This window comes from Rattus rattus, chromosome 17 (assembly GCF_011064425.1).
Source record: "Rattus rattus isolate New Zealand chromosome 17, Rrattus_CSIRO_v1, whole genome shotgun sequence".
Classification (NCBI taxonomy): Eukaryota; Metazoa; Chordata; class Mammalia; order Rodentia; family Muridae; genus Rattus; species Rattus rattus.
The window spans coordinates 27,027,861-27,054,031 of NC_046170.1; the positions used below are offsets into that span (position 1 = coordinate 27,027,861).

General features: G+C 38.0%; 1 protein-coding gene across 1 annotated transcript in view; it reads left to right on the forward strand.

The window, feature by feature from the left end:
• Nfat5 (nuclear factor of activated T cells 5) overlaps positions 1 to 26,171 on the forward strand; it is an 81,187-nt gene that overhangs the window by 10,383 nt on the left and 44,633 nt on the right. Inside the window, exon 3 of the mRNA XM_032888079.1 lies at positions 22,566 to 22,691. Within this exon, the coding sequence (XP_032743970.1) occupies positions 22,566 to 22,691 (126 nt within the window). The remainder of the gene's footprint in view (positions 1 to 22,565; positions 22,692 to 26,171) is intronic.

Below are 26,171 nucleotides of genomic sequence, written 5' to 3' on the forward strand. Positions count from 1 at the left end.
TTTCTCTCTCTCTGCCTTTCTCTGCCCCTAGTACCCTCTTAACTCCCTTCCCCATATCCTGAATAAACTCTATTCTATACTTAAAAAAAAGAGCATTCTGATTTTAATAATGTTATTAATAATTAATACATACATGTGAGATGTTCTGCATCATTAACATTGGGAAATAATTTAAACCACCAGAAACAACTTTTACTTCCAAGGATGGCTGTGATCAAAAAGATGAGCCAAGCATTGTGGTACATACTTGTAGTCCCAGTTACACAGGAGATTGAGGTAGGAGGAATTTGGCTATTTCCTCAAAAAGTTAAACATGTTGGGCTGGAGAGGTGTCTTAGTGGTTAAGAGCACTCACTGGCTGCTCTTTCAGAAGACTTGGGTTTGTTTCCCAGCACTGACAAGGCAGCTCACTACCATCTGTAACTCCAGTTAAGGGCATTTGAGACCCTCTTCTGGCCTCCAGGGGTACCAAGTACACGTGTAGTGCAAGCGTGTAGGCAAAACACTCATACATGTGAAGTAAGAATACATCTTTTTGTTTTGTTTTGTTTTTTTGTTTTTCAAGACAGGGTTTCTCTGTGTAACTCTGGCTGTCCTAGAACTTGTTTTGTAGACCAGGACAGAAGAGACGTTCAGAGGATCAGGAAATTAAATAGAAACATGCAGCAAAGGAGCATGGGGAACTGGGATAGCCATTAGAAAGTCCCAGACTCCAGGGAAGTGAGAGGCTTCAGGAGCCAATGGTGATGACTTTAGCTGAAATACCCAACAAAGGGGAGATCCAACCTGTAGAAACCACCTCCAGTAGATAGGCACGTCCTCACAGTAGAGGGATGGGGCCACCCATGCATCTCAAAATTTTTAACCCAGAAATGTTCCTGTCTAGGAAAGACAGGGACAAAAAAATTGAACAGAGACTGAAGGAAAGGCCATCCAGAGACCACCCTACCTAGGGATCCATCCCATATGTAGACACCAAACCCCTACACTATTGCTGATATGGCTGTTCCCTAAGAGTTTCTACCAGCACCTGACAATACAGATGCAGATATTTAACAGCCAACCATCGCTGAGCCCGGGGATCCCAATGGAAGAGGTAGGGGAAGGAATGAAGGAGCTGAAGGGGATTGTAACCCCATAAGAAGAACAATATCAGCTAACTGAACCACCCAGAGCTCCCAGGGACTAAACCACCAACCAAAGAGTACATATGGAGGAAACCCAGGACTCCAGATACATATGTAGCAGAGGATGGCCTTATCTGACATCAATGGGAGGGGAGGGAGGCTTGATGCACCAGCATAGGGGGATGCTAGAGGGGTGAGGCAGGAATGGGTGAATAGGTGGAGGAGCACCCTCATAGAGGCAAAGTGGGGTCAAGGAGGATAGGATGGGAGAGTTGGTGGAGGGGTAACTGGGAAGGGAGATATCATTTGAAAGGTAACTAGAAAGGGGGATATCATTTGAAATGTAAATGAATAAAGTGACTAATAAAAAATCCCCCTAAATAGGTAAATTTGTATCGTATATGAATTATATCACTGCACACATTAGAGTGTGGGAATGTAGACTGATGCAGCTGCTATGTACAACCTACAGTTCAACAGGTTAAGCATCATTCTCAGACAATTCATCTATTCTACTTGTGGTTACATATATGAGAACAGGGATTAAAATAATAGCTAAAATTTATAATAGGTAAAGGATGAAAAGGATGGGAATGTAGCTCAGTGGTAGAGTGCCTGTCAAGCAGACACGAGCCTCTAGTTCATTCACTCACACAGAAGGCCTGGCAGGAGTAGCACATAACCTGTAATCTCAGTAGCTAGAAAATGAATATGAGTTTGAAGCCAATCTGTACTACACAACGAGACTGGCTCAAAATTGAAAATAAAGATGGAAACAACTGATATCTGTGAATACATGTAAGGGCTAAACAAAGTATGTTCCATGAGAGAATAGTAGAGTATTATTCACCCTAAAATAAAGGAAATTTTGATTCTTCCCACAGTGTTTATTAACTTTGAAAACATACAAAGTAAGCCAGTAATGGCTTATGTGTATAAATCCAGCACTTAGGAGGTGGACACAGAAAGAGGGTCAGAAATTCAAGGTTAGCTTTGGATACATAGTGAATTTAGGGGTAGGCTGGGCTACCAGAGATCTTGCCCCAGAAAACCAAAACAAACAGAAACCATAAAGTGAAACAAACCAAACAAAAAGAGACAAAGTATAGCTAAAAGTTACATTTGCATATTAGTGTGAGTTACTTAATGCCATTGAATTGTGCACTTAAAAATGGCTGATAATATAAATTTAATACATATTTTTTACCATAAAAATGTTCATAATCTTTAAGCTTTGAGACATGCTGATCCATCCATCCATCCATCCATCCATCCATCCATCCATCCTTCCTTCCTTCCTTCCTTCCTTCCTTCCTTCCTTCCTTCCTTTCTTTCTTTCTTTCTTTCTTTCTTTCTTTCTCTCTTTCTTTTGAGACTTAGTTTCAGGTAGCTCAGGCTGATCTCAGATTCACTATTTATGAGGATGACTTTAAGCTTTTGGTCCTCCTGAGTCTTGCCTTCTCACTTCTGGGGCTGCAGGCATGAGCCTTGGTTCCTGTACTACATACTTGATAATCAGAACTAAAGTTTGAGAAGCCAGATAGATGTCTTCATGAAAAATCTATGAGTAGGTATATTAGCCTCATTTAGATGGGATAAAGTAATGTTTTTCACCATCTTGTGGTTGATTCATTTTGTTGATTTGTAGAATGCAAATGTTTATATTTATAATAGCAGGAGGATTGCTGTTATCTAATAAATGTCACAGAACTGTGGCAGTGAGCCGGAAAGAAGAAAAGCTACATTAGTGAAGTGAGACATACTTTTGTAGCTATGGAAACGTCAAGCTCTACTGAATCAAAAGGGTGTTCCTGTGCTTGTATTTATATTATTAATTAGACATTGATGTGGTTAATAAGGACCTTGGATAATTGTTAAATTAAATTGAGCTATAATTATATTCATTGAAGGTCTTGGTTAAAGGGCACTACTGTTGGGTGGTTTAATGTTTGTTTTATATGAACAGTAAAATAATTTTCATTAATTTCTATGAGATAATTTTATATGAGGCTTATATGAGTTTTTGTGTTTTTCAGAGACAAGGCCCCAATTTTTAACTCAGGCTGGCCTCTTAACTCATGGTTAAGTCTCCTGAGTACTAAGTTTACAAGCTTGTGCTATTATGTCTGACATAATTTTTTTATATTATGCTAATACCTATAGATATTTTTAAATGAATGTATTTTGCTCTGAGCATTTCAAAGAAAAGTTGATATATTCAAAGGAAATACAATTTGGAGGGTAAGTTATTTTTAGTTAATATTTTTTAACAGAAAAGCCTTTCAAAATTTTAAACTATAAGTAAAGCTATTTTCTGATGATTCCGTTTTTTTTTTTATGCACATTGCTATTTTGTTTGTATGTATATCTGTGTGAGAGTGTTGGATCTCCTGAAACTGGAGTTACAGACAGTTGTGAGTTGCCGCATAGATGCTGGGAATTGAACCAGGGTCTGTTGGAAGAGAAGCCAGTGCTTTTAGCTTCTGAGCCATCTCTCCAGCCTCCAAATTAAAGTTTTAAATGCTGTTATGTGAGTGCTTGGATTTGAACCTTAAATGTGCTAGGCAAATGCTTCTACCACTTATGTTCTCAGCCCCAAGAACATTTTTGTGTGGGGGGCAGAGTATTGCTAGGAATTGAACTTAGGACTTTTCATTTCTATTTCTTGGTACTGGGGGCTGAATTTAGGGCCTCGTGCCTTCTAAGCAGGCTGTCTATCTCTGAGCTATATCTTACCCAGTCCTGCTTTGTTTTTTTTTTTTTTGTTTTGTTTTTTTTTTTTTTTGAGACTGTCCTCCTGCTTCAGCTTCTTAAGTTTTCCATTTTATTTTATTGCAGAAAGATTATGTGAAAATTATAAAGTAGGAGAGACAATATGTAATCCTATCACACAGAAATAACCATTGTTAACATTTTTATGTGATAGTTCATTTTATTCCGTTCTCTTATTTCTGCTCATTAATGGCTGTATACTGATTTAATCTTAAATAACTGAATTCTAAAAGCTTTTTTCCCCCCTTCTTTGTATATTCGAACATCTTCTAGGTTATTAAGGGAGTATAACTTAACTGTACTTTTTACTAAAAGGAAGATATTTATTATAGATCTTTAGATGTGCTGGGCATGCTAGCATATACCTTTAATCCTAGCATTTGGGAGGCAGAGGCAGGCAGATCTCTGAGTTTGAGGCTAGCCTTGTCTATAAAGCAATTGTAGGCCAGCAAGGGTTACATATTGAGAGCCCCGTCTCAATACAAAACAAAACAACCTTTAGACAATGTGAAGATACTAAGAAAAAGGTAAAAAATCTCTTCTCAAATATATTCTTTGGGGGTTGGGGATTTAGCTCAGTGGTAGAGCGCTTGCCTAGCAAGCGCAAGGCCCTGGGTTCGGTCCCCAGCTCCGAAAAAAAGAAAAAAGAAAAAAATATATTCTGTGTGTGTGTGTGTGTGTGTGTGTGTGTGTGTGTGTGTGTGTTATATAAATAGGATTCTTGTTTTATTTTCGAGACAGGATCTCATATTGTCCTGGCTGGCTTGTAATTCACTGTGTAGACCAGGTTGAACTTGAAATTTTAGTGACTCTCCTGACTCTGCCTCCCAAATTACATGTATGTGTGGGAGGTGGAGATATGTGAATGTGTGTACAGGTGTCACTGGGGTCCAGTAGAGAAATTCAGATTCCCTAGGACTGGAGTTAACATGGTTATGAGACACCCAACCAGGGTATTGGGAACTGAAGTTGGTTCTCTGGTAGAGCTGTACATGGTTCAAGTACTCTTTTTTTTTTTTTTTTGGTTCAAGTACTCTTAACCTGGGAGTCATCTTTCCATCCCTAGGGGTTTTTTTGTAATAATTTTACACTGTTTATAGCCCACTTAACTAAACAGAATGTTACAGAGTGGAGATTTGATGTGGTCCAAATCTGTGTTTCTAATGACTGCATTCTATCATGATATGTTTGAGTCATTATTTAACACTCTTGCATTGATGACATTTACATTTAGGGTGTTTCCAGTTCTTTTTATAAACAGTGCTGTAGAGAGCAGTTTTACATGTGTATTTAACTGTATTTTCTCCTTAATTTAACTTTATAAATGGCTAGATCTGGTGGCATAGGTTTGAAATACAGCTGCTCAGGAGACTGAAGGATTAGGATTTAAAGTTGAAAGCCAGCCTGGCCTAACAGTGAGTTCCCTGAGAACCTCAGCTATTGAGTGAGACCATTCAACAAAAAAAAAAAGGGGAGGGGGAGACAATTCCAGGTTCAATAAATACTTTTCTAGTTATATTTTTGCCCAAACCAAACTAATTCTAGATTTTTGATATAATTTGAACATTGTATATGTGTACTTCCTAAATATGAATGCATGAAATAACTGACAAATGTTATTTTTTTAGATCCAATTGATAAGATATAATTGCCCACTTAAACATACAAAGCCTGGTACCATCCATCCCTTAGGAACATTGATAACCTGTAAATACACAGAGCGAGATCTTTATGTCTGCCTCCATTGTCCTGCCACAGCTTCTCTCCTCCTCCCTCTCCTCTCCTTCTTTCCGTTCCAGTCTCCTCCTCTTCCTTCAAACTTCTCTCCCACCCATCCTTCCTTCTCCTCCAATGACAAGGCTCCTATCCTGTACCTGCCCCTCACCTGTATTTTACAATTTCAGTGGGGAGAAGTTTCTGGTGAAGTCACCTGATTCCTGAGTATGTGACTAGGCAGCTGTTCTTGGGGCAGTGGAATTTTATTGATCAACTTTTAAACGTGATCTGTTCTAGTTGTCTCTTCCCATGTTATAGTAAACTACCTGAGGAGGTAGCTGAAATGAAATGACCTTGGCCAAATAGATACCTTGACTCACCACTGTATTGTAGGCACAGCTCCTGGGAACTACTGTGAGTGCTTAGCCCTGACCTATGTGCCACCTCTCCTTTCACTTATTATCCTGAGACAGTCTTAGTGGATTGTCCAGGCTCTTCTAGAACTCACGCTGTGACCCAATCAGGCCTTAAACTTTTGAATACTCCTGTTTCCACCACTAAAGTATCCAGTATTCTAGTAATGCCACCAGTAAATCTGAGAATACAAGACTGGTTTGATCCTAAAACTGGTTAGTATGTAGAATTAGAGGTAAGCTGATAGAAGTTCATTATTGGAAGAAAATGCACCTTTAAATTCTATGTATGGGTGTTTTGCCTGCATGTGAGTCTGTGCACTGTATACTGTATATATATGGTGCCTGCAAGAGTCCAGAAGAAGGCTTCAGATCCTCTGGAACTAGAGTTACAGATGACTATAAGCCACCAGGGTGCTGGGAATTGAACCCAGGTCCTCTGGAAAAACAATTAAGTACTCTTAATTACTGAGCCATCTTTCCAATCGTTAAAACACTTTATATAGATTACGTTTTGTATAGTGAAAGAACACATACTTTCCAACCTTCATGATTCATGCCTATACTCCCAGCAGAGGCAGGAAAATCAGGAGTTCAAGGTTTACCTCAATTACATAGTCAGTTTAAGAGCAGCAGGAGTTGTATGAGATTTTGTCACCAAAAAATGCTCTGAAAAGTAAAATCATTATTGTTGTTATTGTTATCATTATTATTATGTGTATGACGGCAGGAAGAACCTGTGTCATGGCACACATTTGGAAGTCAGATGACAATGTTTTGAAATCAGTTCTTCCCTTCTTTTATTTGACATCTGGAGATCAAACTGAAGTCAGAAATTTTTATTGTTCCCTAGTCCCTTATTAGAACCATTTTTTTCCTTTCTAGATGCTGATTTTAGCTATAATTAATGGGGTACTGAATTTACTTCAGTCTTCCTAGTTGTTCATTAACCTATTTGTACTTGACTACTTTAGCAAGTTCACAGAAATTTATCACTTGTTAGTTGAAACTGCCAGGAGCTGGAATTTGGTTTCTAGTGTATCTGCCAAATTAGTTGATTTTGATTTGAGGAAAGTTACTTTGTATTAACAAGTAGGATTGTTTAGATTAAGATTTCTTAAACTTTTCTACTTATAACTTCGTAGGCTTGAGAAAGTTTTACATGACTTTATACATATATGAAGTCAATATACAGAGCTAACATTTACTGATAATAAATAATAGATTTATCTTTTTTTTTAAAGATTTATTTATTTATTATAGATGAGTACACTGTAGCTGTCTTCAGACGGGCCAGAAGAGGGCATCAGATTCCATTAGAGATGGTTGTGAGCCACCATGTGGTTGCTGGGATTTGAACTCAGGACCTCTGGAAGAGCAGTCAGTGCTCTTAACCGCTGAGCCATCTCTCCAGCCCCTAGATTTCTTTTAAAAACTATTTGGTATATGTCTTATAATTTTACTGTTTATTAAAGACAAAAGCAAATTTGCATACTAATGAGATGAATGTTATTGTCTTTACCTAAGAGTTAAATTTTGGCTGAATTTTGATACCGCAGGGTGTAGAACCCATTCAGTGTTTTTCATAGCTGATTGATATTTTGATTTTGTAATCTTTTTTTTTTTTTTTTTCCGGAGCTGGGGACCGAACCCAGGGCCTTGCGGTTACTAGGCAAGCGCTCTACCACTGAGCTAAATCCCCAACCCCTGATTTTGTAATCTTTAATGCTGAGAATTTACCTTGGCATAATACATAGTACAAAATAGTAAAACTATGTTTATAAACATTTCAAAAATTGTTGGAAATTGTCTTAATCTCAAGCCACGTCTAAAGTCTTTTAATGACTATTAAAATGATGCTCAAAAATTTAATTTTGGGGAAATATAGTTAACACCTCTTTTTTTTTCCTCTTAAGATTTATTTATTTGGTTGGTTGGCTGGTTTGGGTTTTTTGTTTTGTTTTGTTTTGGTTTTGGTTTTTTTTTTTTTTTTTTGAGACAGGGTTTCTCTGTGTAGTCCTGGCTGTTCTGGAACTTTCCAGGTAGATCAGGCTGGCCTTGAACTCAGAGGTCTACTAGTCTCCGCCTCCCTAATGCTGTGCTTCCATGCCCAGCATTTTTATCTTTTTGTTGTTTTGTTAAAATTTAAAATTTTTAATTTTATTTATGTGTGTATGTTTGTCTGTCTGTGGGTATGTGCACATGTATATATATGTCTATAGAGGCCAGAGAAGACAGATCCTTCTGGAACTGGAATAATAGGCTTGACATAGGTGCTGGCAACCAAACTCCAGACCTCTGGAAGAGCAGTGCATACTATCTTTCCAGCCCCAAGGACACTTCTTTGTTATTGATGTGTATGTGTCTGTGTGAATGAATATTCATATGTGTGTGCAAGTGCCAATGGGGACCAAAAGAGGGTGCTAGCTTTAGAGTGATCCTTTACAGCTGGAATTATAGACAGTTGTGAGCCACCCAACATGGGTTCTGGGAACTGAATTCTAGTCCTTTGCAGAGCAGCAAGTGGACTTAACAGCTGAGTAGTTTCTCCAGCCCCAGGTTTTTGTTTTTTTTTTTAATTTAAAAAATTGAATTAACAAATACTGGATTTTCTATAAGTCTCTTTACCATCTACATGTACATACTTTTTCAAAAAAGTATTCTTAAACATATCCTTCTTTAATATATTTTAAAACAAATCTAGACTGGAATGGTAGTACACACCTTTACCACCTTTAGGCACAGCACTTTGGAGGCAGAGACAGGAAGATCCCTGTGAATGTGAGTGGGGTCAGCCTGGTCTGCAAAGCCAGTTCTAGGCTAACCAGAGCTACATAGTAAGATCCTGACATGCCTCAGTGGTTAAGAGCACTGACTGCTCTTCCAGAGGTCCTGAGTTCAAATCCCACAACCACATGGTGGCTCACAACCATCTATAGTGCGATCTGATGCCCTCTTCTGGTATGTGTGAAGACAGCTACATTGTACTTACATATAATAAAAGAAAGAAAGAAAAGAAAGAAAAAAGAAAAGAGCTGAATGGTAGAAGCAGAGGCAGGTGGATCTCTGAGTTCAAGACCAGCCTAGTCTATAAAGCAAGTTATAGGACTACATAGAGAAGCTATGTCTTGAAAAACAAAATGGGAAAAACAAAGAATCAGTGAATGAATGAAAAGGAAAAAGAAAAAAATGTAACTTCCTATAAGATTATTTACTGAATCTCCCCCTTCTTCTCCCCTCTCTCCTTCCCCTTCCACACACAAACACACTATATAGTGTAAAAACTTGCACAGCATATATGAAGTTCTGAGTTTACACTTAGTTAACAAGAGGCAGACAGGACAGATAACTTACCTGTGCTAAATAAGCCTTTATGAAGAGTTCTGACAAGAAGCTCCTGAGGGAAAGTAGAAAAATTCGAGATCAATAGTATTTGGTGGGGCAATAGAGCTGATAAAAGGAATAACAAAAGATAGGGCAGGGCTAGTGGCACAGTATTGCTCTAATCCAGACTCTGCTGGAGTTAGAGGCATGAGAATCCCAAGTTTAATAGTCACATGGTCTATAGATAGAGTTAGCAAGGACAACACACACACACACACACACACACACACACACACACACACACACACACACACACACGGGGGGGGTGCGGTCAGACAGACAGACAGACACAGATCTTGGAATATATCTTTGTGATAGAATACTTGCCTAGCATGTACAAGGTGCTAAATTCAACCCTTAGTGTCTGCAGACAGATAAGCAAATATAAGAAAGTTTTGGCACCCAAGGCAAAAACAAGGATTTGGGATTTAGAGTTGGTGCTTCTCTTGAATTTAAAGGGACGGGTAATGTCATGCATGGATATGCTCACCTTTAATCCCACTGAGGCAGGTGGATCTCTGTGAGTTTGAGGCTAGCCTGGTCTACATAGTGAGTTAGATCAACCAATGTATGGATGATAAAGAGATAGAGATGAGGATAAAGAAGTTTGAGAATTCGTGACCATGGAAAAATGAACTTCCAAGAGTGACAGACACATGGGAGTGGCTTTCAAAGAACCATTGTGAGGAATCGTTAGGAAAGATGACAGGATGACAAGGAATACATTTTTATGTAAGGCTTCTAGGTTGCTTGGAGGAAGGTTATGAGTTCATAGACGTTCTAGTCTGTAATCTTTGATTTCCTGCATCAAAACCTGAAGCTGTGGATTTAGGAATGTTGAAGATGAGTGCTTAGTTTTTCAGGATTGGGCATTATTAACAGGATGAAAAGCAGTATGGACAGAGTAAAGGAGTGTACTTCAGGACACAAGCTTCATTTCATTGTATCCTCAGTTGTTGCCTTCTTTCCCACATTTCTCTACCTCCTTCCCTTTTCCTGTAATGGGGACCGGTTCCGGTTTTGCTTTGCTTTTTTGCAACATTCTCATGACCTTGAGTTCGTGATCCTTGTGCTTTACAACTTCACTATGTTGGCCACTATCCTCAGTTATATATTCTTTTGGAATGAACCAGGCTTCATGCACGTTAAACAAGCACTCTCCCAACTGAGCTGCATTGCCAGCCTGCCTCCCCATCCCTTTCTTCCATCCATCTCCTTTTTGACAGTATTCCCGCTGTAGGCTAAGGTGGCTTCAGAATCAGAAGTTCTCTTGCCTTATTCCTACATCTTGAGAGTAACAGCCGTGATCTACAGTTCTCTTCTGACCACTGATTTTTCTCCCACTTTGAGACTTAATTCATTTTTAATATAATTTACAAATTGCCCTATGAACACTGTTGTTTCCTGTGAAAGGTAATGCTGCTGATCACGCAAGATTTTTCTATGATTATCACTGTTCCTGGACACCTTTTGTTGTGTGTCCTACATTCCTTCTGCTGTTGTACTTTCCAGTGTGTGGTGCTAACTTTTGCTTTTAGCTTTATTTAGGGAAGACCATACATAAGTCAGATAAATTGTATGTTAATAGATAAGACCACACCTAGATCGTTTTTTGATATATTATGGTTTCATGTTTAAGATTTGGAGTTAGAACAGATCTGAATTCAAATTGTTCATCTGTATTTTTAGTTGTATAAATCTAAACTTAAATTTTCTAGTTTAAAGAACATTTAAAGCCTAAGACCTATTTCATTGGGAGAATGTTTATAACTAAGACAAAATAACTGATTTTAAAAGTTTTATTGGACCCACAAAATAGCTCAGCAGGTAAAGACATTTTCTGGGCAGTCCTGGTAATAAGCTCTGGGGCCCATCTAAAGGGGAAAGGAGAGCTGACTCTATAGAGATGTCCTCTGACCTTACGTGTAGTGTGAGCTTGTGTACCACCAGTGCACACTTCATGCATACACCTGTAAAAGTAATAATAATAGCAATAATAATGTTTTATTTAGCTAATTAAAATCCTTCATGGCATAGTTGAATTATTTCTCTAGATTAAGGGAAGAGGACTCTTCACTCTTGTCTTTTATTTAATAAACCTCCATAGATTAAATATTGTGACTATTACAAACAATGTATTTTTTTGGATATGATGATCTATCCGTAATCCCAGCATAAGGCTAGCATCATCTACATATGTAACCAAACCCTTTCACAAGCAAAACTAAATGAACACCATTTATTCAAAGAATATTTAATGATAGAAGAAAATGTTCCTGATTAAATAAGTTTTTAGAAGGAAGATATGAAACTGACTCTGGGCTGCAGTTGTAGTTCAGCATAGAGTTCATTCCCTTGCATAGAATGTGTGAAGACAAACAGAAAACTTAGAATGCTATTTTTATTTTATTTTTCCTTTAAAAAATTATTCATTTATTTTTAATCATGGGTTGGGTGGAGCAATGATGTGAATGCTGGGAATTGAACTACGTTCTCTGAAAAGCAATACATTATTCTAACTGTGGAACTATCTTTCCTGTTAATTAATTTTTTAGACGTGCTTATTTTATGCATATGAATGTTTGCCTTCATGTTTATATATGTGCATGGTGCCTATAGAGGTCAGAAGAGTGTCAGATTCCCTGGATTTGGAGTTTTGATGTTTGTGAGCCGCCATGTTGATCCTGGGATCCAAACCAAGTTCCTTCCAAAAGCAGCAAATGATCTTAACCACCAACCCACCTTTCCAGCTTTGTTTCTCTAAACAAAACAAAAGAAACAAAAAGACCACTAAAAAATTAGCTAAAAAGTTAGAATTCCCAATCCTTGGAAGTTTCTTACACTTAATTTTTTAAAAACCTTTTACTTCGTGTACATATACTGTGTGTATATATGTACATGTATCTCTGTGCATGTAGGACCCAAACTCTGCTCCTCTGAAAGAAAAGTAAGTGCCCTTGACCATTGACCCATTGCTCCAGCCCATTTTAAAAAGATGTATATATTTGTTTAATGTGTATGGGTGTTTTGTGCACACATCAGAAGAAGGCATTGGATTCCATGGGACTACAGTTATAGATGTTATGAGTGTCCATGTGGGCACTAAGAATTTAACTCCGAATCTCTGGAAGAGTAATCTGGTGCTCTTAACCTCCGAGCCATCCCTCTACACCCCTGTAACCATGCACACACCTGCGCCAGTTGTGTGGATGTCAGAAGTTGATACTGGAAACTCTCCTGATCCCTTACCAGTGAACCTTCATTAATTTGTCTGTTTATTCTGAGGACTAAACCCAAGGCCTTGAACATAATGCTAGACAGGTTTTCCTGTGGGATCTATACCCTCAGTTCAGAATGTTGATTTATTATTTCATTCTTTTTTATAGTTGAGTAATTGAGTCATATGAACCTTACCATTTGTTTTGTTGGTATTTGAGTTCCTTTCCTTTGGCTATTGTAAATAATGCTGCTAACCATATGCTTTGAACATGTGTGTACATGTATTTGGGGGCAGGGGGAAGCAGTGCCAAGTATTGAATCTCGGGCCTAGCACCTGTTAGACCAAGTTCTTTACCACTGAGCCACTGAGCTATAGCCCTATCCCTTCTATTTTTTGATGGACTCTTACTAAGTTTTCCAGACAGGTCCTGAATTTGTTATCTTCCTCTTTGGGCTCCTTAGCAGCTGGTATTTTAGACCTGAGCCACCAGACCTAGCTAATTTGAGTACCAAATTTTAATGTTCTTATGTATAAAAAGGGTTTTGTTTTAACTTTTGAAACAGGGTGTCATATATCCTAGGATGAAACTGTCAGTGCACCCAGAGATTACCTTGAACTCCTGATCCTTCTGCCTCTGCTTCCCAAATTCTGAGCTCTGAGCAACCACACTTACTTAGCTTAAAATAAAAAGCCGTCATTAAAATCTTCAAACTCAAGAACCTGATAAGTCTCTGAAAGTTTATTCAGTTTTTAAAAAACAGGAAGCATTTTGTTCTTGTGTTAAAGATAATAGAAACACTTACAGCCCACGGCTATCATAGGCAGTATCTTTTGAGTTTTGCCTATGGCAAAAGGTGTTTAATCAAGAAAATTAAGACCACTCATTTATTCTCTTAGTCTTTAAGCTTGAAAACTTTCTTTAGGGAAGAGATCTTTTGTCTTTCTTTCTCCTATTCCACAAAAAATACCTCAATCTTGTAACCCTGGTGCAGGATTGAAAACTCAGGTGCAAAATGGGCACTAACTGTGTAATACAACTCATTGGGATTGTCTGAGTGGTACTTTTTGCACCTGAACATTCTTTTTTTTTTTTTTTTTTTTTTTTGCACCTGAACATTCTTAAGGGATCAGACAGCTGTCTATGTTTGATTCGGTCAGATCTTGTGGTTTTTTTCAAAAGAGGCCAAAAGTCTGTATTTTTATGTAAAATCTAGTTGTTTGGTATTAACATTTGACAAATAGGCCAAGAGGAACAGTCCTTTTTTAATTAATTTTATTTTTGTGTAAATTGTATGCATGTGGGTGCAGTTTACGTGTGTATGTGAAGATGTGCTTGGCCAAGCCTGAGATTCACATCTGGTACTAATTGTCTATAGCTTTCCACCTTCTTTTTTGAAGTTTCTTTCTGGACCTGGTACTCACCAATTCATTTTGACTGGCTAGCTAGCAAGTCTAGCTAGGAAATCTAGGACCTATAGTGAGCTGTGTTTTAACATGAAATCACAATCATTTGGAATGGACAGAAGATACTAGTTTTACAGTAAAAGAGAATGTCTAAACAGTATCTCAGTAACTACTTATTGCATACCCTTTAGGGGCAGGAACTACAGCTGCCATTTGTTCTAGAAGCTGCATAGTAATAGTTTGGGGTGTCTTTTACATCACTGCTAGCTCTCACAGCTCCTCAAGGCAGATAGGTATCACCACTGTTTTAATTATTTAAAATAAGTCTTCATCTTTTGAGTAACTGGCATAAGGTTACACAGTGCTGCCTACCACTTAATTATTAGAATGATGCTGGTATCCAGCAGTGTCTCCAATTGTCCCAAATCCAGGGTTCCCATCAGGTGGTCGAAACCACTGATAGTGCTGTTTCCTCCATGGTATGTTTTTCCTATATGCACATACCCATGATAAAAGTACTTTATATGACCATGTGTGATGCCATGCCTGGAATTCCAAATGCTTAGGAGTTAGATGCAAGAGGCTTGATCACTCTAAGTTCAAGGACAGCTTGGTCCATGTCATGATTATTTTTTCTTTTAGGTAAGCCTGGGATGCATAGTAGGATTCTGTTTCAAAAAAAAAAAAAAAAAAAAGAAAGGAAGAAAGCAAGAAAGAAAGAAAAAGAAATTTGCAAACTTGTCAGTAAGAGATTAGCAAAAAATAGCTCATAATAAAAGCAGAATAACTAAGAAGTATACTATTAATTTAGTAAAATTGCCATTGTCACTACTCTTACCCACTGGAACCATTAGTAAGTAGAATAAGGGTGGCTTGGTTTCCTGAATAGTTGTGATTCCAATCACATGCCACAGTGGTAGCTTGATTGTGTTTTCTTAAATGAATTTCTTCTTCTCTCTGGTATCTCAGGCTTTTTCTTATTATCTGTTACTTTTCTTTATACCCTCAAGTATGTACAAACTTTAAGTAGATACAAAGTATATGCAATCTTTTTTCACCAAGTAGAATAAAACAAACCTTTCATCTGTAGCCTTGTCTTCTCAAGTATCCTTTGTCTTCTCCTTGGAAAGGTTATGGAATAGTAGTTTATTTTTCACCTTACCCTTCACTTATTTCCTCTGTTCCACCTGGACTTCAGCCCCGCCTTTGGCTTCTTCTGTCTCAGTCTTTCCCTTCTTTGGTAAAAGTAACAGGAAGTACCTTTTTCCACATCAAATAATGGATTCTTTCAGGTTCTTTCTTACTTGAGCTGAGGCATTTTCACATTTGGAAGTCCTCAACATTCTTCTTTCTGACACTTTTTATCTGTGATACTCAATATTCATTATCATTATTTAACTTGTCATGAAACAGAGTCTCTGTAGCCCTGGCTCTCCTGAAGCTTACTATGTAGAACAGGGTGGCCTCAAACTCACAAAGAGCCACCTCCCTCTTTCTAAAAAGTGAGCCTTGCCTACACAGTGAGACCGTCAAAGATTGAGGTGGTCAGGAAGAGCCACTTGGAAGGATCATGAATGGGTTTAAAGGGGATATGGGGGGGGGGGTCTATGTTTCAAGGAAAAACAGAACATTTACAAAGGTAAGAATACATGGATGAAGAATTGAAAATCGTTGTATCTTGATGAGTGGAGGGAAAGGTGAAAATGGAAAAGAAAGAATAGGCATCATAAGTGAATACTCAACAAATATTTAATCAGTACTCACATGTTACTGGATAGCTATATTGCCAACCTAATTATAGAATTTAATAGCCCAATCTTCACTGTTGTTAGGCGCAATCAAAGCAAGGTTTTAGTGTCTTGAGTTCCTTATTTTGCCTACTGCTATATGATTGCCTCCTCCTTCCCTTCTCCCCTCCCTTCTTTCCATTCTTCCTTTTTGTTCCTGGCCTCCAATTCCCTCTGTAGTCATGATTGACTTCAGACTCATGTTCTTCCTACCTTCCCACTCATGTGCCAGGTTTATTATTTTAAACAATTCTTTTTTTAAAAAAATCTGCAATTGTCTAAGTGATTTTTTTTCAATTTTTTTTTTTTTTTTTTTTTTTTTTAGCTGAGGACTGAACCCAGGGCCTTGCGCTTGCTAGGCAAGCGCTTTACCACTGAGCTAAATCCCCAACCCCGTGATTTTTTTTTTATGACTGCCCCAACTCAGTATAGGAGTTAGTTTAATGATGTTTAAGCTATATTCTATCAGATTACAGATAGGAGTAAGGAGGAAATAATACATTTTGAGATAAGCTGAGCCTAAGAATGCTGGCAACAAAGAAATTGATCAAGAAATAATCTATTTTTTATTGTTATGTTTTGCTTGAATGTCTGTGTACCATGTGCGGTACCTGGTACCTGCAGAGGCCAGAATATGGAATCCAATTCATTTTTTTAATTTAATTTTTGTGTGTATGTGTGTGTTCGAGTGTGTGTGTGTGTGTTGCACCCACATAGGTGCATATGCATCTGGATATATATGTATTTGCATCAAAGGTATACAGGTGCCCATGAGTGCCAGAAGATGGCATCTGATCCTGTGGAACTGGAGTTATAGGTGGCTAAAAGCTTCCTGATGGTGGTCACAGGGAACTGAACCTAGGTTGTCTGCAAGAGCAGCAAGTGAACACCACTTTTTTTCTTAAGCTAAAACATTGATACATTTTTCAACCAAAGTATTTGATTTTATAGGATTTGATTTTAGGCAGGTATTGTGACAAAGGAATGAAAGAACAATGTAAGGGCTTTTTGTGGGCATATTTGTATATGTGGGAGCGGAGGACAGAGGTCAACCTTCAGGGTCATCCTCAGGAGCTAGCTGTCTGTCTTGTCTCTTGAGACAAGCTTTCTCAGCAGCACCTAAGGTGCTGATTCTGTTAGGCTATCTGGTCAGTAAGCTGCAATGGATCCACCTTCTCTGCCTTTCCAGAGCTGAGATTACAGTTGTATGCCACTACATCTGACTTTTTCTGTGAGTGCTAGATACCCAAGTGCATCAAGCACTTTACCAAGTGAGTTATCTCTCTGGCCTGTATTATTTTTTAAGGCCAGATGTTCAAATTTGGAGACATTTAAATTTGCTTCCTTTGATTCATTAATTTGCTTTGAAACTGGTTTTCCCTCATCATGTAGCTTAGGTTGGCTCCCTTTGATCTTAATAGTTTGCTTACTTGGTCACTCTTCATGTTATTAGTCTTCCCCCTTCTAACACATTAATTACCCAGCTTGAACACTGTGTCCTCTAATATAGAGGCTCTTAAAACTCAGAGCAAACCTCCTGCTCACCTGTGGGTGCCATTAAACCTTACTTTTATTCTTATTTCTCACTTTGGACAGTCCTATTAGGCATATAGCCGATCTCTGATAATCCCACATGTGCTGTGCTTCTTACACAGATGCCCTCCTCATTCTTCTCAGGATCTATAGTCTTTGATAAATGCTTCTATAATTGCATGTATTATAACTCTCCGTGCTACATTTCACTGCTCTCACATGGGCGCAATCTTCATAGCTCTCAATATTTGAGCAATTTTATTACTGTTTAGGCTCTGGTGCTGTATGTAAGGTACCCCAACATTCATACTTCCTAATGCTGTTCTCTCTCTGATATCCATGCTGGGCTTTTCACACTCAATCCCATATATATCCTTCTCATGCTGCTTAGGCATTTGCTTTACCACCTGGGCCCACTATGTCAATTCCCAGTAGATATTGGAGTCCATCATTTGCATCATCTATAAAGATTCATTCTGCTTGGGTTCTTAACCCACCCCCACTACACATGCTGTCCTCTTACACAGACATTGCCTGTACCCGGATATCTCTCTTTTCCCTGGTGCTTTCTTCTTCTGTCTTAGGCGTTTAAACTGCTGGGATCTCTCTCCCCTAGATACCTTCCTCTCCCTGCTAAGTTTCTGATATCTTTTTCTGGGTCATCTGACCCTTTTCTGGACTCTATGTCACTCTACTTTGGCTTTATTGTTTTTTGAGGGGCAGGGTTGTTCTTTTCTGAGGCAAAGTCTTGCCATATAGCAGTCCTGACTTAGCATCCTTGATTTCCTGCCTCAGCAGGCTGAATGCTGGGATTATAGGCATGTGCTTCCATGTGCAGTTCATACTTTGAATAACCTTACAAAAGTATCTATGCAAAATTTTTAGAAATTATAACTAAGCCTGAAATGTTTCATAAGTCATTTTATGACTCCATTAATTAAGAGTTTTGTTTCTTTTGGTATAAACTTAAATTAAAAAATAATAATAAAAAGGGGCCTGGTGACTTGTGATTGGTAAAGTGCTTTCCACACAAGCATAAAGACATAAGCTTGATCTCCAACATAAAAAGCTAGGTGTGATAGCATGTACCTGTAATCCTAGTAGTACGCCGCAGGCAGAGAAGGTAGACTCCTGGGACTCACTTCTAACCAGCCTAGTGGAATAGGAATCAGTGAGCTCCATGTTAGACGAGTGAAAGATGAAGGATCCAACTAGATGACTCGGCCTAGAAACACCAAGCCTGATAGCCTGAGCTTAATCCTCAGAACCCACAAGGAAGAGGAGATAACTGACTCACAGAAATTGTCCTCTGACTTTCACACACTCATCAAGATGTGTCCACACAAACATACAAAATAAATAGATGTGATAAATAAAAAGATGGAGAGCAAATGAAGAAGACACCCAACATTACCTCTGCCTCCACAGGTTCATAGACACATGTGAACACATACAACTTCTCCCTCACCACCACTTAGTAAAACACACAAAATAAGAGCAGGTTTAAAGTGTAGGTGGGTTTCTTTTTGTTTTTGTTGTTGTTCTAGTCCAGGCTGGCTTAGTACTCCTGAGTCCCCTGCTTCTACTTGCAGAGTGCTGGAATTACCGTGTCACCAAGCCAGGTTTATACTGCCTTGGAGATCGACTGTACCCTAGGCGATTGCTCTACTAACTGAGCTGCATCCCCATCCTAAGATAACAGATAATTAAAAAGCAGGGTAATGTCTATGGAACTCTTCAGTTTTCTAACTCCGCCCACGCAATTGGATAAAGTAAACTATCTTATATTACCTAAATATAACACTAGTATGTTTGGAGAAAACAATATAATCTGGAAAAATAATATGAATAAATACATATTTGATAGCAAATTAGTAAATTGCCTTATACTTAAAACTGAGAATAATTTGTTAAAACAGAGTTCACCTACCAGTTATTCTTGGACTCTATAATCTTCAAGAAACAAAATATCCAGTGAACCTGCAGCCAGTACATTTTTTCCAGTGGAGATGCCAAATATGATGACTGTCAAGGGTGAAGTGTTTCTTGTTTTTAGACAAAATGAATGCTAACTCTTTAGTGTAGAACTAACTGTTGGCACACTGGAGCTGTTAGGACTTTGTCATAGAATGTCTGATAGGAAACTTTAGCTTGGAGCTTCACCTGCTTACTGAGGCAGTGAGCGGAGGAGGGGAAGAGTAAGACATATTTTCTAAGCATTTTTAAGGGGGACATGTTAAGGAAACTTCTTTGCTTAATGGTAGGTAGTTTCATATTTACAAGGATGGCAGATGTGATTTTGTTTTCATACTTAAACAAAATGAAAGTGTTTATAAGTAGGTTTTTTTCAGTGTGGTGTCTATACCTGATGATTAGGCATTTCAGGTGTCATGGCAGTGTCCATACCTGATAATCAACTTCTACTGTGAGAACTTGTATTATTCCTATAGTAGTACCTGCTTGGGGCATTAATTCATGCTTTATTGCTTTTGGGGAGGGGTGTTCTTTTTTTGTTAGTTTGTTTCAAGCCAGGGTCTCTGTGTAGCCTTGGCTGTCTTAGACTAGCCTTGTAGACCAGGCTAGCCTCGAAGTCAGGATCTGTCTGCCTCTGCTTCCTGAGTGCTGGGATTAAAGGCATGTGCCACCACTGCCTGACTTTGCTTTGCTACATTTTTAAAATACATTAAATTTTTTATGTGTATGGGTTTTTGACTGCATGTATGTCTGTACACATGTGTCCTGGTTCCTGAAGAAGCCAGAAGAGAGCATTGGGTCCTCTGGAACTGGAGTTACAGGCTGTTGTGAGCTGCCATGGGGTACTGGAAATTGAACCCTGGTCCTCTGTAAGAACAGCAGTGCTCTTACCCATGGAGGCATCTTAGTCAGATTTTAAAAGTGTTCTCAACCCAAAGTGTCATCTTTCGTGACACAGTAGTGTGCACTCAGGAGGCAGGGGCAGATGGATTTCGATGAGGTCAAGGCCATAGTGGTCTATATAGCCAGTTCTAGGATAGCAAGAACTACATACACAACAGAGAGACCCTGTTTCAAGACAGATTCTCACTTTGTAGCCCTAGTATACAGACCAGGATGACACTTAACTCACAGAGACCTCCCTTTTTCATCCTTTCTACCACAGTGTTTTTATTTAGTTGCTTGCTTTACAATTAAACAAAAATGCTGTGTGTGTGCAAGTATGTGTGCATGCCCTTCTGGTCAGAAATACTTCACAGAAACTGTGCTCCCCCCTTTTCATTTCTTCATAGACATAAATTAATATTAGTTCTGTTCAACTTGATTACCTGAAAGTAAATCAGAGATTCTTGAGAAAAGTTACAGAGGAAATGAACTCTCTCACAATTTTGGAGTTTAGTCTAACCCCAAAGCAGTTGAATTCCTGAGGTCAGTAAAGGGGAAGTGGAGACTAATAAGCCTAGTTCTTAAGAACAGATCTGTTCTGTGATCTGTGCTCCATCCTCACATACAACCTTTATTGTGTGTATTCAATATGATCTCCTGAAAAGAGCACAAATGAGTCTGACTGATCCAGTTTGGGTTTTTTGTTTGTTTGTTTTTTGTTCCTTTGTCCTATCTCCGTGTTTCTTATGAGGAAAACTCTAATGTCCTAGATTTTATCACCATTGCCCCTTATCTCATCACTTATTTATTTATTTATTTATTTATTTATTTTTCTAGACAGGGTCTCTCTGTGTGGCCCTGGCTGTCTTGGAACTTACTCTGTAGACCAAGCTGGCCTTGTACTCAGAGATCCACCTGCCTCTGCCTCCCAAGTGCTGGGCTTAAAGTGTGCATCCCGCAGCTACCAGTACTGCCTGGCTAATCTGTTGTTATCCACCTGTGGTTTGTCTTTCTAAACTCAACTAGAGAGGAGGGAACATAGGGCTTGGAGGCTTGTCTTTTTCTGGAATGAGTGATAACCAACTAAAGCTGTAGGCACAGAATGCCTACATAGGAGGAGAAGTGCACTTGTAAATTACAGATGTTCTTCTACCTAGGAAGGGGAAGTGCACTTGTAAATTACAGATGTTCTCCTTGCAGGGACCTGAGTTCAGGTCACAATACCCGCAAGGTGGCTCATAACCATCTGTAACTCTAGTTCCAGGGACTCCAATGCTCTCTTCTCACTTTGGTGGGCTCTTGTATGCACATGGTACATGGTACACACTTATGCTTGCTCACAAGTATACACACACACACACACACACACACACACACACACACACACCCCTCATTTTACAAACCACAGTTTCAACCAGGCATGGTGGTCCATGCCTTTGATCCCAGCACATAGGCAGGTGGATCTCTGTGAGTTCAAAGTCACCATGGTCTATATCGTGAGTTCCAGGCTATGTAGAGCAATACTGTCTCAACAAACAAACAAAATCACAGTTTTTCTTCCCCTCTTACTGTGTATGCCCCAGGGTAGGATTTCTATTTTGAGCTTGATATGCACTGTGGTGAAAGTTCTTCAACCTCTTCACAGCAGCATTGAAGAAAAAAGAACTGAATTGACCCAGAAATAATCAGTAACAAAAGTGGATCAATTAGAATTTGTAGAACAGGATCAAGCAAACAAGCCAGCCAGCTCATTTTGACATTGTTGCGTTTGTAACTAGAAACATTATTTTCAGTATCTGAAAACGCTGATTTCATTCCTTCTTTCCAGTTGGTCTGGGCCATTACAGCAAATTCTTAGTCTTCTGAATATGCTCCCTGTTCTGCTGATTTTCTTTCCTTGTGCCCTGGTTCCAGTCATCACACTGGGGGGACCTTTTGTTTTTACCTTGATAGAAATCTTAAGTAGGCAAGGAGAAGAAGCACTTTGTGGGCTGAGCTTTGGTGTCCCTGTGTGTGACAGTACTGAGGTGGCAGCCAGCAAGCCAGAACAGTGGTGTTTGGCGCCCTCTAGTGTTAGAGCTCCTGCACAGACCTCCGATGGAGGAGATGAGGGAGCAGATAGGGGAGGCAGGGTTGGGGAAACGGTGGCCAGGGTGTAATAGAAGAAACAATAAATTAATTTTTTAAAAAGATTATATAATAAAAGAACAAATACTTGCTAATAAGTATTTACAGCCTTCATGATGCAGTTATTTTTGTGAAAATACAATTCTCAAAAGAGGAAACATATTCATTTCTTGAACATGTTATTGACTGACTTTCTTCCAAAATTTTTTCTTCCTCCCTACAGAATCTGTCTATGATCTTCTCCCAAAGGAGTTACAGTTACCTCCACCTAGAGAAACATCTGCAGCATCAATGAGTCAGACAAGCGGTGGCGAGGCAGGCTCGCCTCCTCCAGCTGTAGTTGCTGCCGGTATGCATTTCATTTTACTTATTAATGAAAACTAGGGAACTCTCTGGCCAACATGAACAGTCTTGGCAAAGTTCATATCAAAAGGAGTATGATTTGAGGGTTTAAAGATTTTACCCTTTACATTGAAAGGTTTTCAGTGTTTTTTTAAAAATATATATACATGCATACACACATACACATCTTACATTTTGGTCCATTTGTAAATGCTATCACCTAAAGTGGACCTTGTGTTCAAATATGGGACCCAGTTTAAAGTGACCTTGTTGAGTGCACATAAAAAAAGATAATAAATACCAAGCTATGGCTAGAAAATTATATTTGACCTTTTATTTAACAATTTTTAAAAGAATTATTTACTTATTTTATGTATATGAGTACACGGTCACTGTCTTCAGACACACCAAAAGACGACATCAGATCCCATTACAGATGGTTATGAGCCACCATGTGGTTGCTGGGAATTGAACTCAGGACGTCAAGAAGAGTAGTCAGTGCTCTTAACTGCTATTTTCACCAGCCCTTAACAAATATTTTTAAAGACTTGCCCAGAGGGAAAAATGTCACATGATCTAAAAAAAGGACTCAAGTTCTTAAGTCTCCTTTCTCTTTATAGCATGTAGCTATAACCTTTCTCCTACAATTAAAAAAAAATCTGGGGGTTGGGGATTTGGCTCAGTGGTAGAGTGCTTGCCTAGGAAGCGCAAGGCCCTGGGTTCGGTCCCCAGCTCCAAAAAAAAGAATTAAAAAAAAAAAAAAAAATCTGGCACAGTCAGAGCTACATAGTGATGTGATATATATACATATATACACAACCATATATATACACACACACACAGATATGTGTGTGTGTGTATATATATGTGTGTGTATATGTGTGTATGTGTATATATGTGTATGTGTGGGTGTATATATATGTACACACACACACACACACACACACACACACATATATATAGCCTGATACTTATTTTAAATTCCTGAAAAATAGTGACCAAGTTGAATATAATCTTTATGAAATACATTCTATTATAGTCTCTTATAACAATGAAACATATTAAAAATAATGTTTGAAATTTATTAAGTTTATTTTTACTCAGCTCTCAAATCATACACTTTGTAAACACATTAAGTTGGTTTAAACTTTTACTTTGATTAGAATAAAAAATTAACAAACTAATTTTAAAAAGTCTTGATTAGTAATAATTTAGTATGAATGCTTCCCACAATAATAGCTTGCCCAACTATAGTACTTTTTTTTAAAGTTGGGATTATAAGTTACTAAATGTATTTGCTTTAGAAAAATGAATACATTATATCTACTTTTCTGAAGTTTTATCTATCCTGTAAAGGTTTCTTGCCCCATGATACTGATCATTTTTTAAAATGGTATTTAAAGTCCATCAAAACATCATTTCCAGTAAGTTCTTTTAATTTCACCAAGAGAAATAAAAAGAGAAGGCTGGGGGCTGGGGATTTGGCTCAGTGGCAGAGCGCTTGCCTAGGAAGCGCAAGGCCCTGGGTTCGGTCCCCAGCTCCGAAAAAAAGAACCAAAAAAAAAAAAAAAAAACTAGGGAAAAAGAGAAGGCTGTAGTCTAAATGACAGTATTGGTACTGTGTTCTAGTTGCAGGTATTTAATTTCTTATATACATTAATCTTATATACATTATATACCAATTACATGTTAAAGAGTGCAGTATGAAGCCTTCTTGCTCGAGGACAGGAAAACTTTAAACATGGCAAAGAATATTGGCCCTCCTCACTGTTCATGTGTGGCCAGATATTTTCTAACAGCATCTGTGGATTTAACTGTGAATTAGTGATCTTTTTAGTAATCAAATTGATAAGATGATCTGGTTCACCTCATATCTACCAGATTCTAAAGTGGCTCTGAATATTTTTGTGAAATTTGGAGCTTTAAGCCTAGTTTTTAAAGACTTAATCATATAAAATAGAAAATATTTTTAAAAAGTGTTGTTTCACTTTAAATCCACATGTAGAAATTGACTAACTGATTCCTTTTATGTCTTGAGATTGTTTCTGTAAGGACATGTTGAATCTGCATAGAACTACAAGTCTGTTTCTTCTGTGCTTTTTTTTAACATTTGTTTACAGTAGATCCAGTTCCTTTTAAAAGCTGAAAAAAAAATAGCAAAGTTTAGAAAAAGAACACTTTCCTTAAAATAATACCACATGTTTCAGAAATTCTTATGTATAAATATTTAAAGTCTTTGATTTGGGGACACTAATGAAAATTTTTGCTCTTCCTGTATAGTTGAGAAAGTCTTTACAGGTAAATTAGATTAAAAGCTATGAGTTGAAACATGAAAATAGAAAATTTGACCAAAGGAAATGCTCTAAAGCTATCTATATATGTTCATAAATGTATTTACATTTGTGGCTCTGAGGATTTAATTCAAGACCTCACACATGATAGGCAGGTGCTCTACCACCAAGACACATCTGCATCCCAGATTATTATTATTATTGTCTTGATAGCATTAACATTATAAAAATAGTGGAGAGTGAAAAGGCAACTTTTAAAGTTTCCTTCTCACAGAAAGTTTCTGTGACCCTAATAATTAATAATCTTTTAATTTACATATCTACTTTTTAAGTAGCCAACATAGTTTATTCTATTTTCTAATGTCTTATTAATAGAGAAGACTCCTTTACTATATACTGTTACAGATAAAAGTTTAAATTAGAGTAACAGTGTAGGGGCATCAGTATGTATCATTGGAGTCACGTTTTGATTTATCAGAGTGATAGCCTTGGTGATACAACTATCAAAAAGAAAGCTGGGAGTATTCTACCGTGTTTGGCTTCTGGCCAAAAGCTATATAGCTAGGGAAATCCACATTAATTTAAATATCTGATGTTTTTAAAAACAAAAATCTGTAGCATTTGCTGTTTACATGTGAAATGCATAAAAATGATGACTTTTGCTATAGTTAATTCTTCAGAGTTTTGAAGGAGCTGGATTGGCTGCCATCAGGTATGAGGGCCTGGTGGGAACAGACTTCTAGTTCTGCCATAAAGGTTTGTGTCACACATTTTAAATCAGTTTAAATTTTTTAAAAAACAATTTAGAGACTGGGAATATGTATGTTCATGACATTGTTATTTAATTATTAAAAATGTGTTTCTCAAATTCACCAATGTAGTTTTTCTTCTCCTTGCCTCGCACATTACTGAGGACATAAATAAATGTGATGCTGCTGATCCAGAATCCAGAATCCTGCGTAAAAGGATGCTGCTCAGCCCCTTTAAATTGTTAGGATTTGGGTTTTGTACTATTACACCTTTACATACTCTTTCTGCTCTGTGAGTCCCAAGATTAGGATAGAGAAAGATGAGGGCAGGAGGCAGGTTCTCTTGTGTATGAAGACAAGGTCAGAGCCTTTCATTAGCTTGAAATTTGTCCACCTGCATATTTTTTTAAGAATTCTCTTGGGAAAAAAGTTAAGAATTTGAAGTTC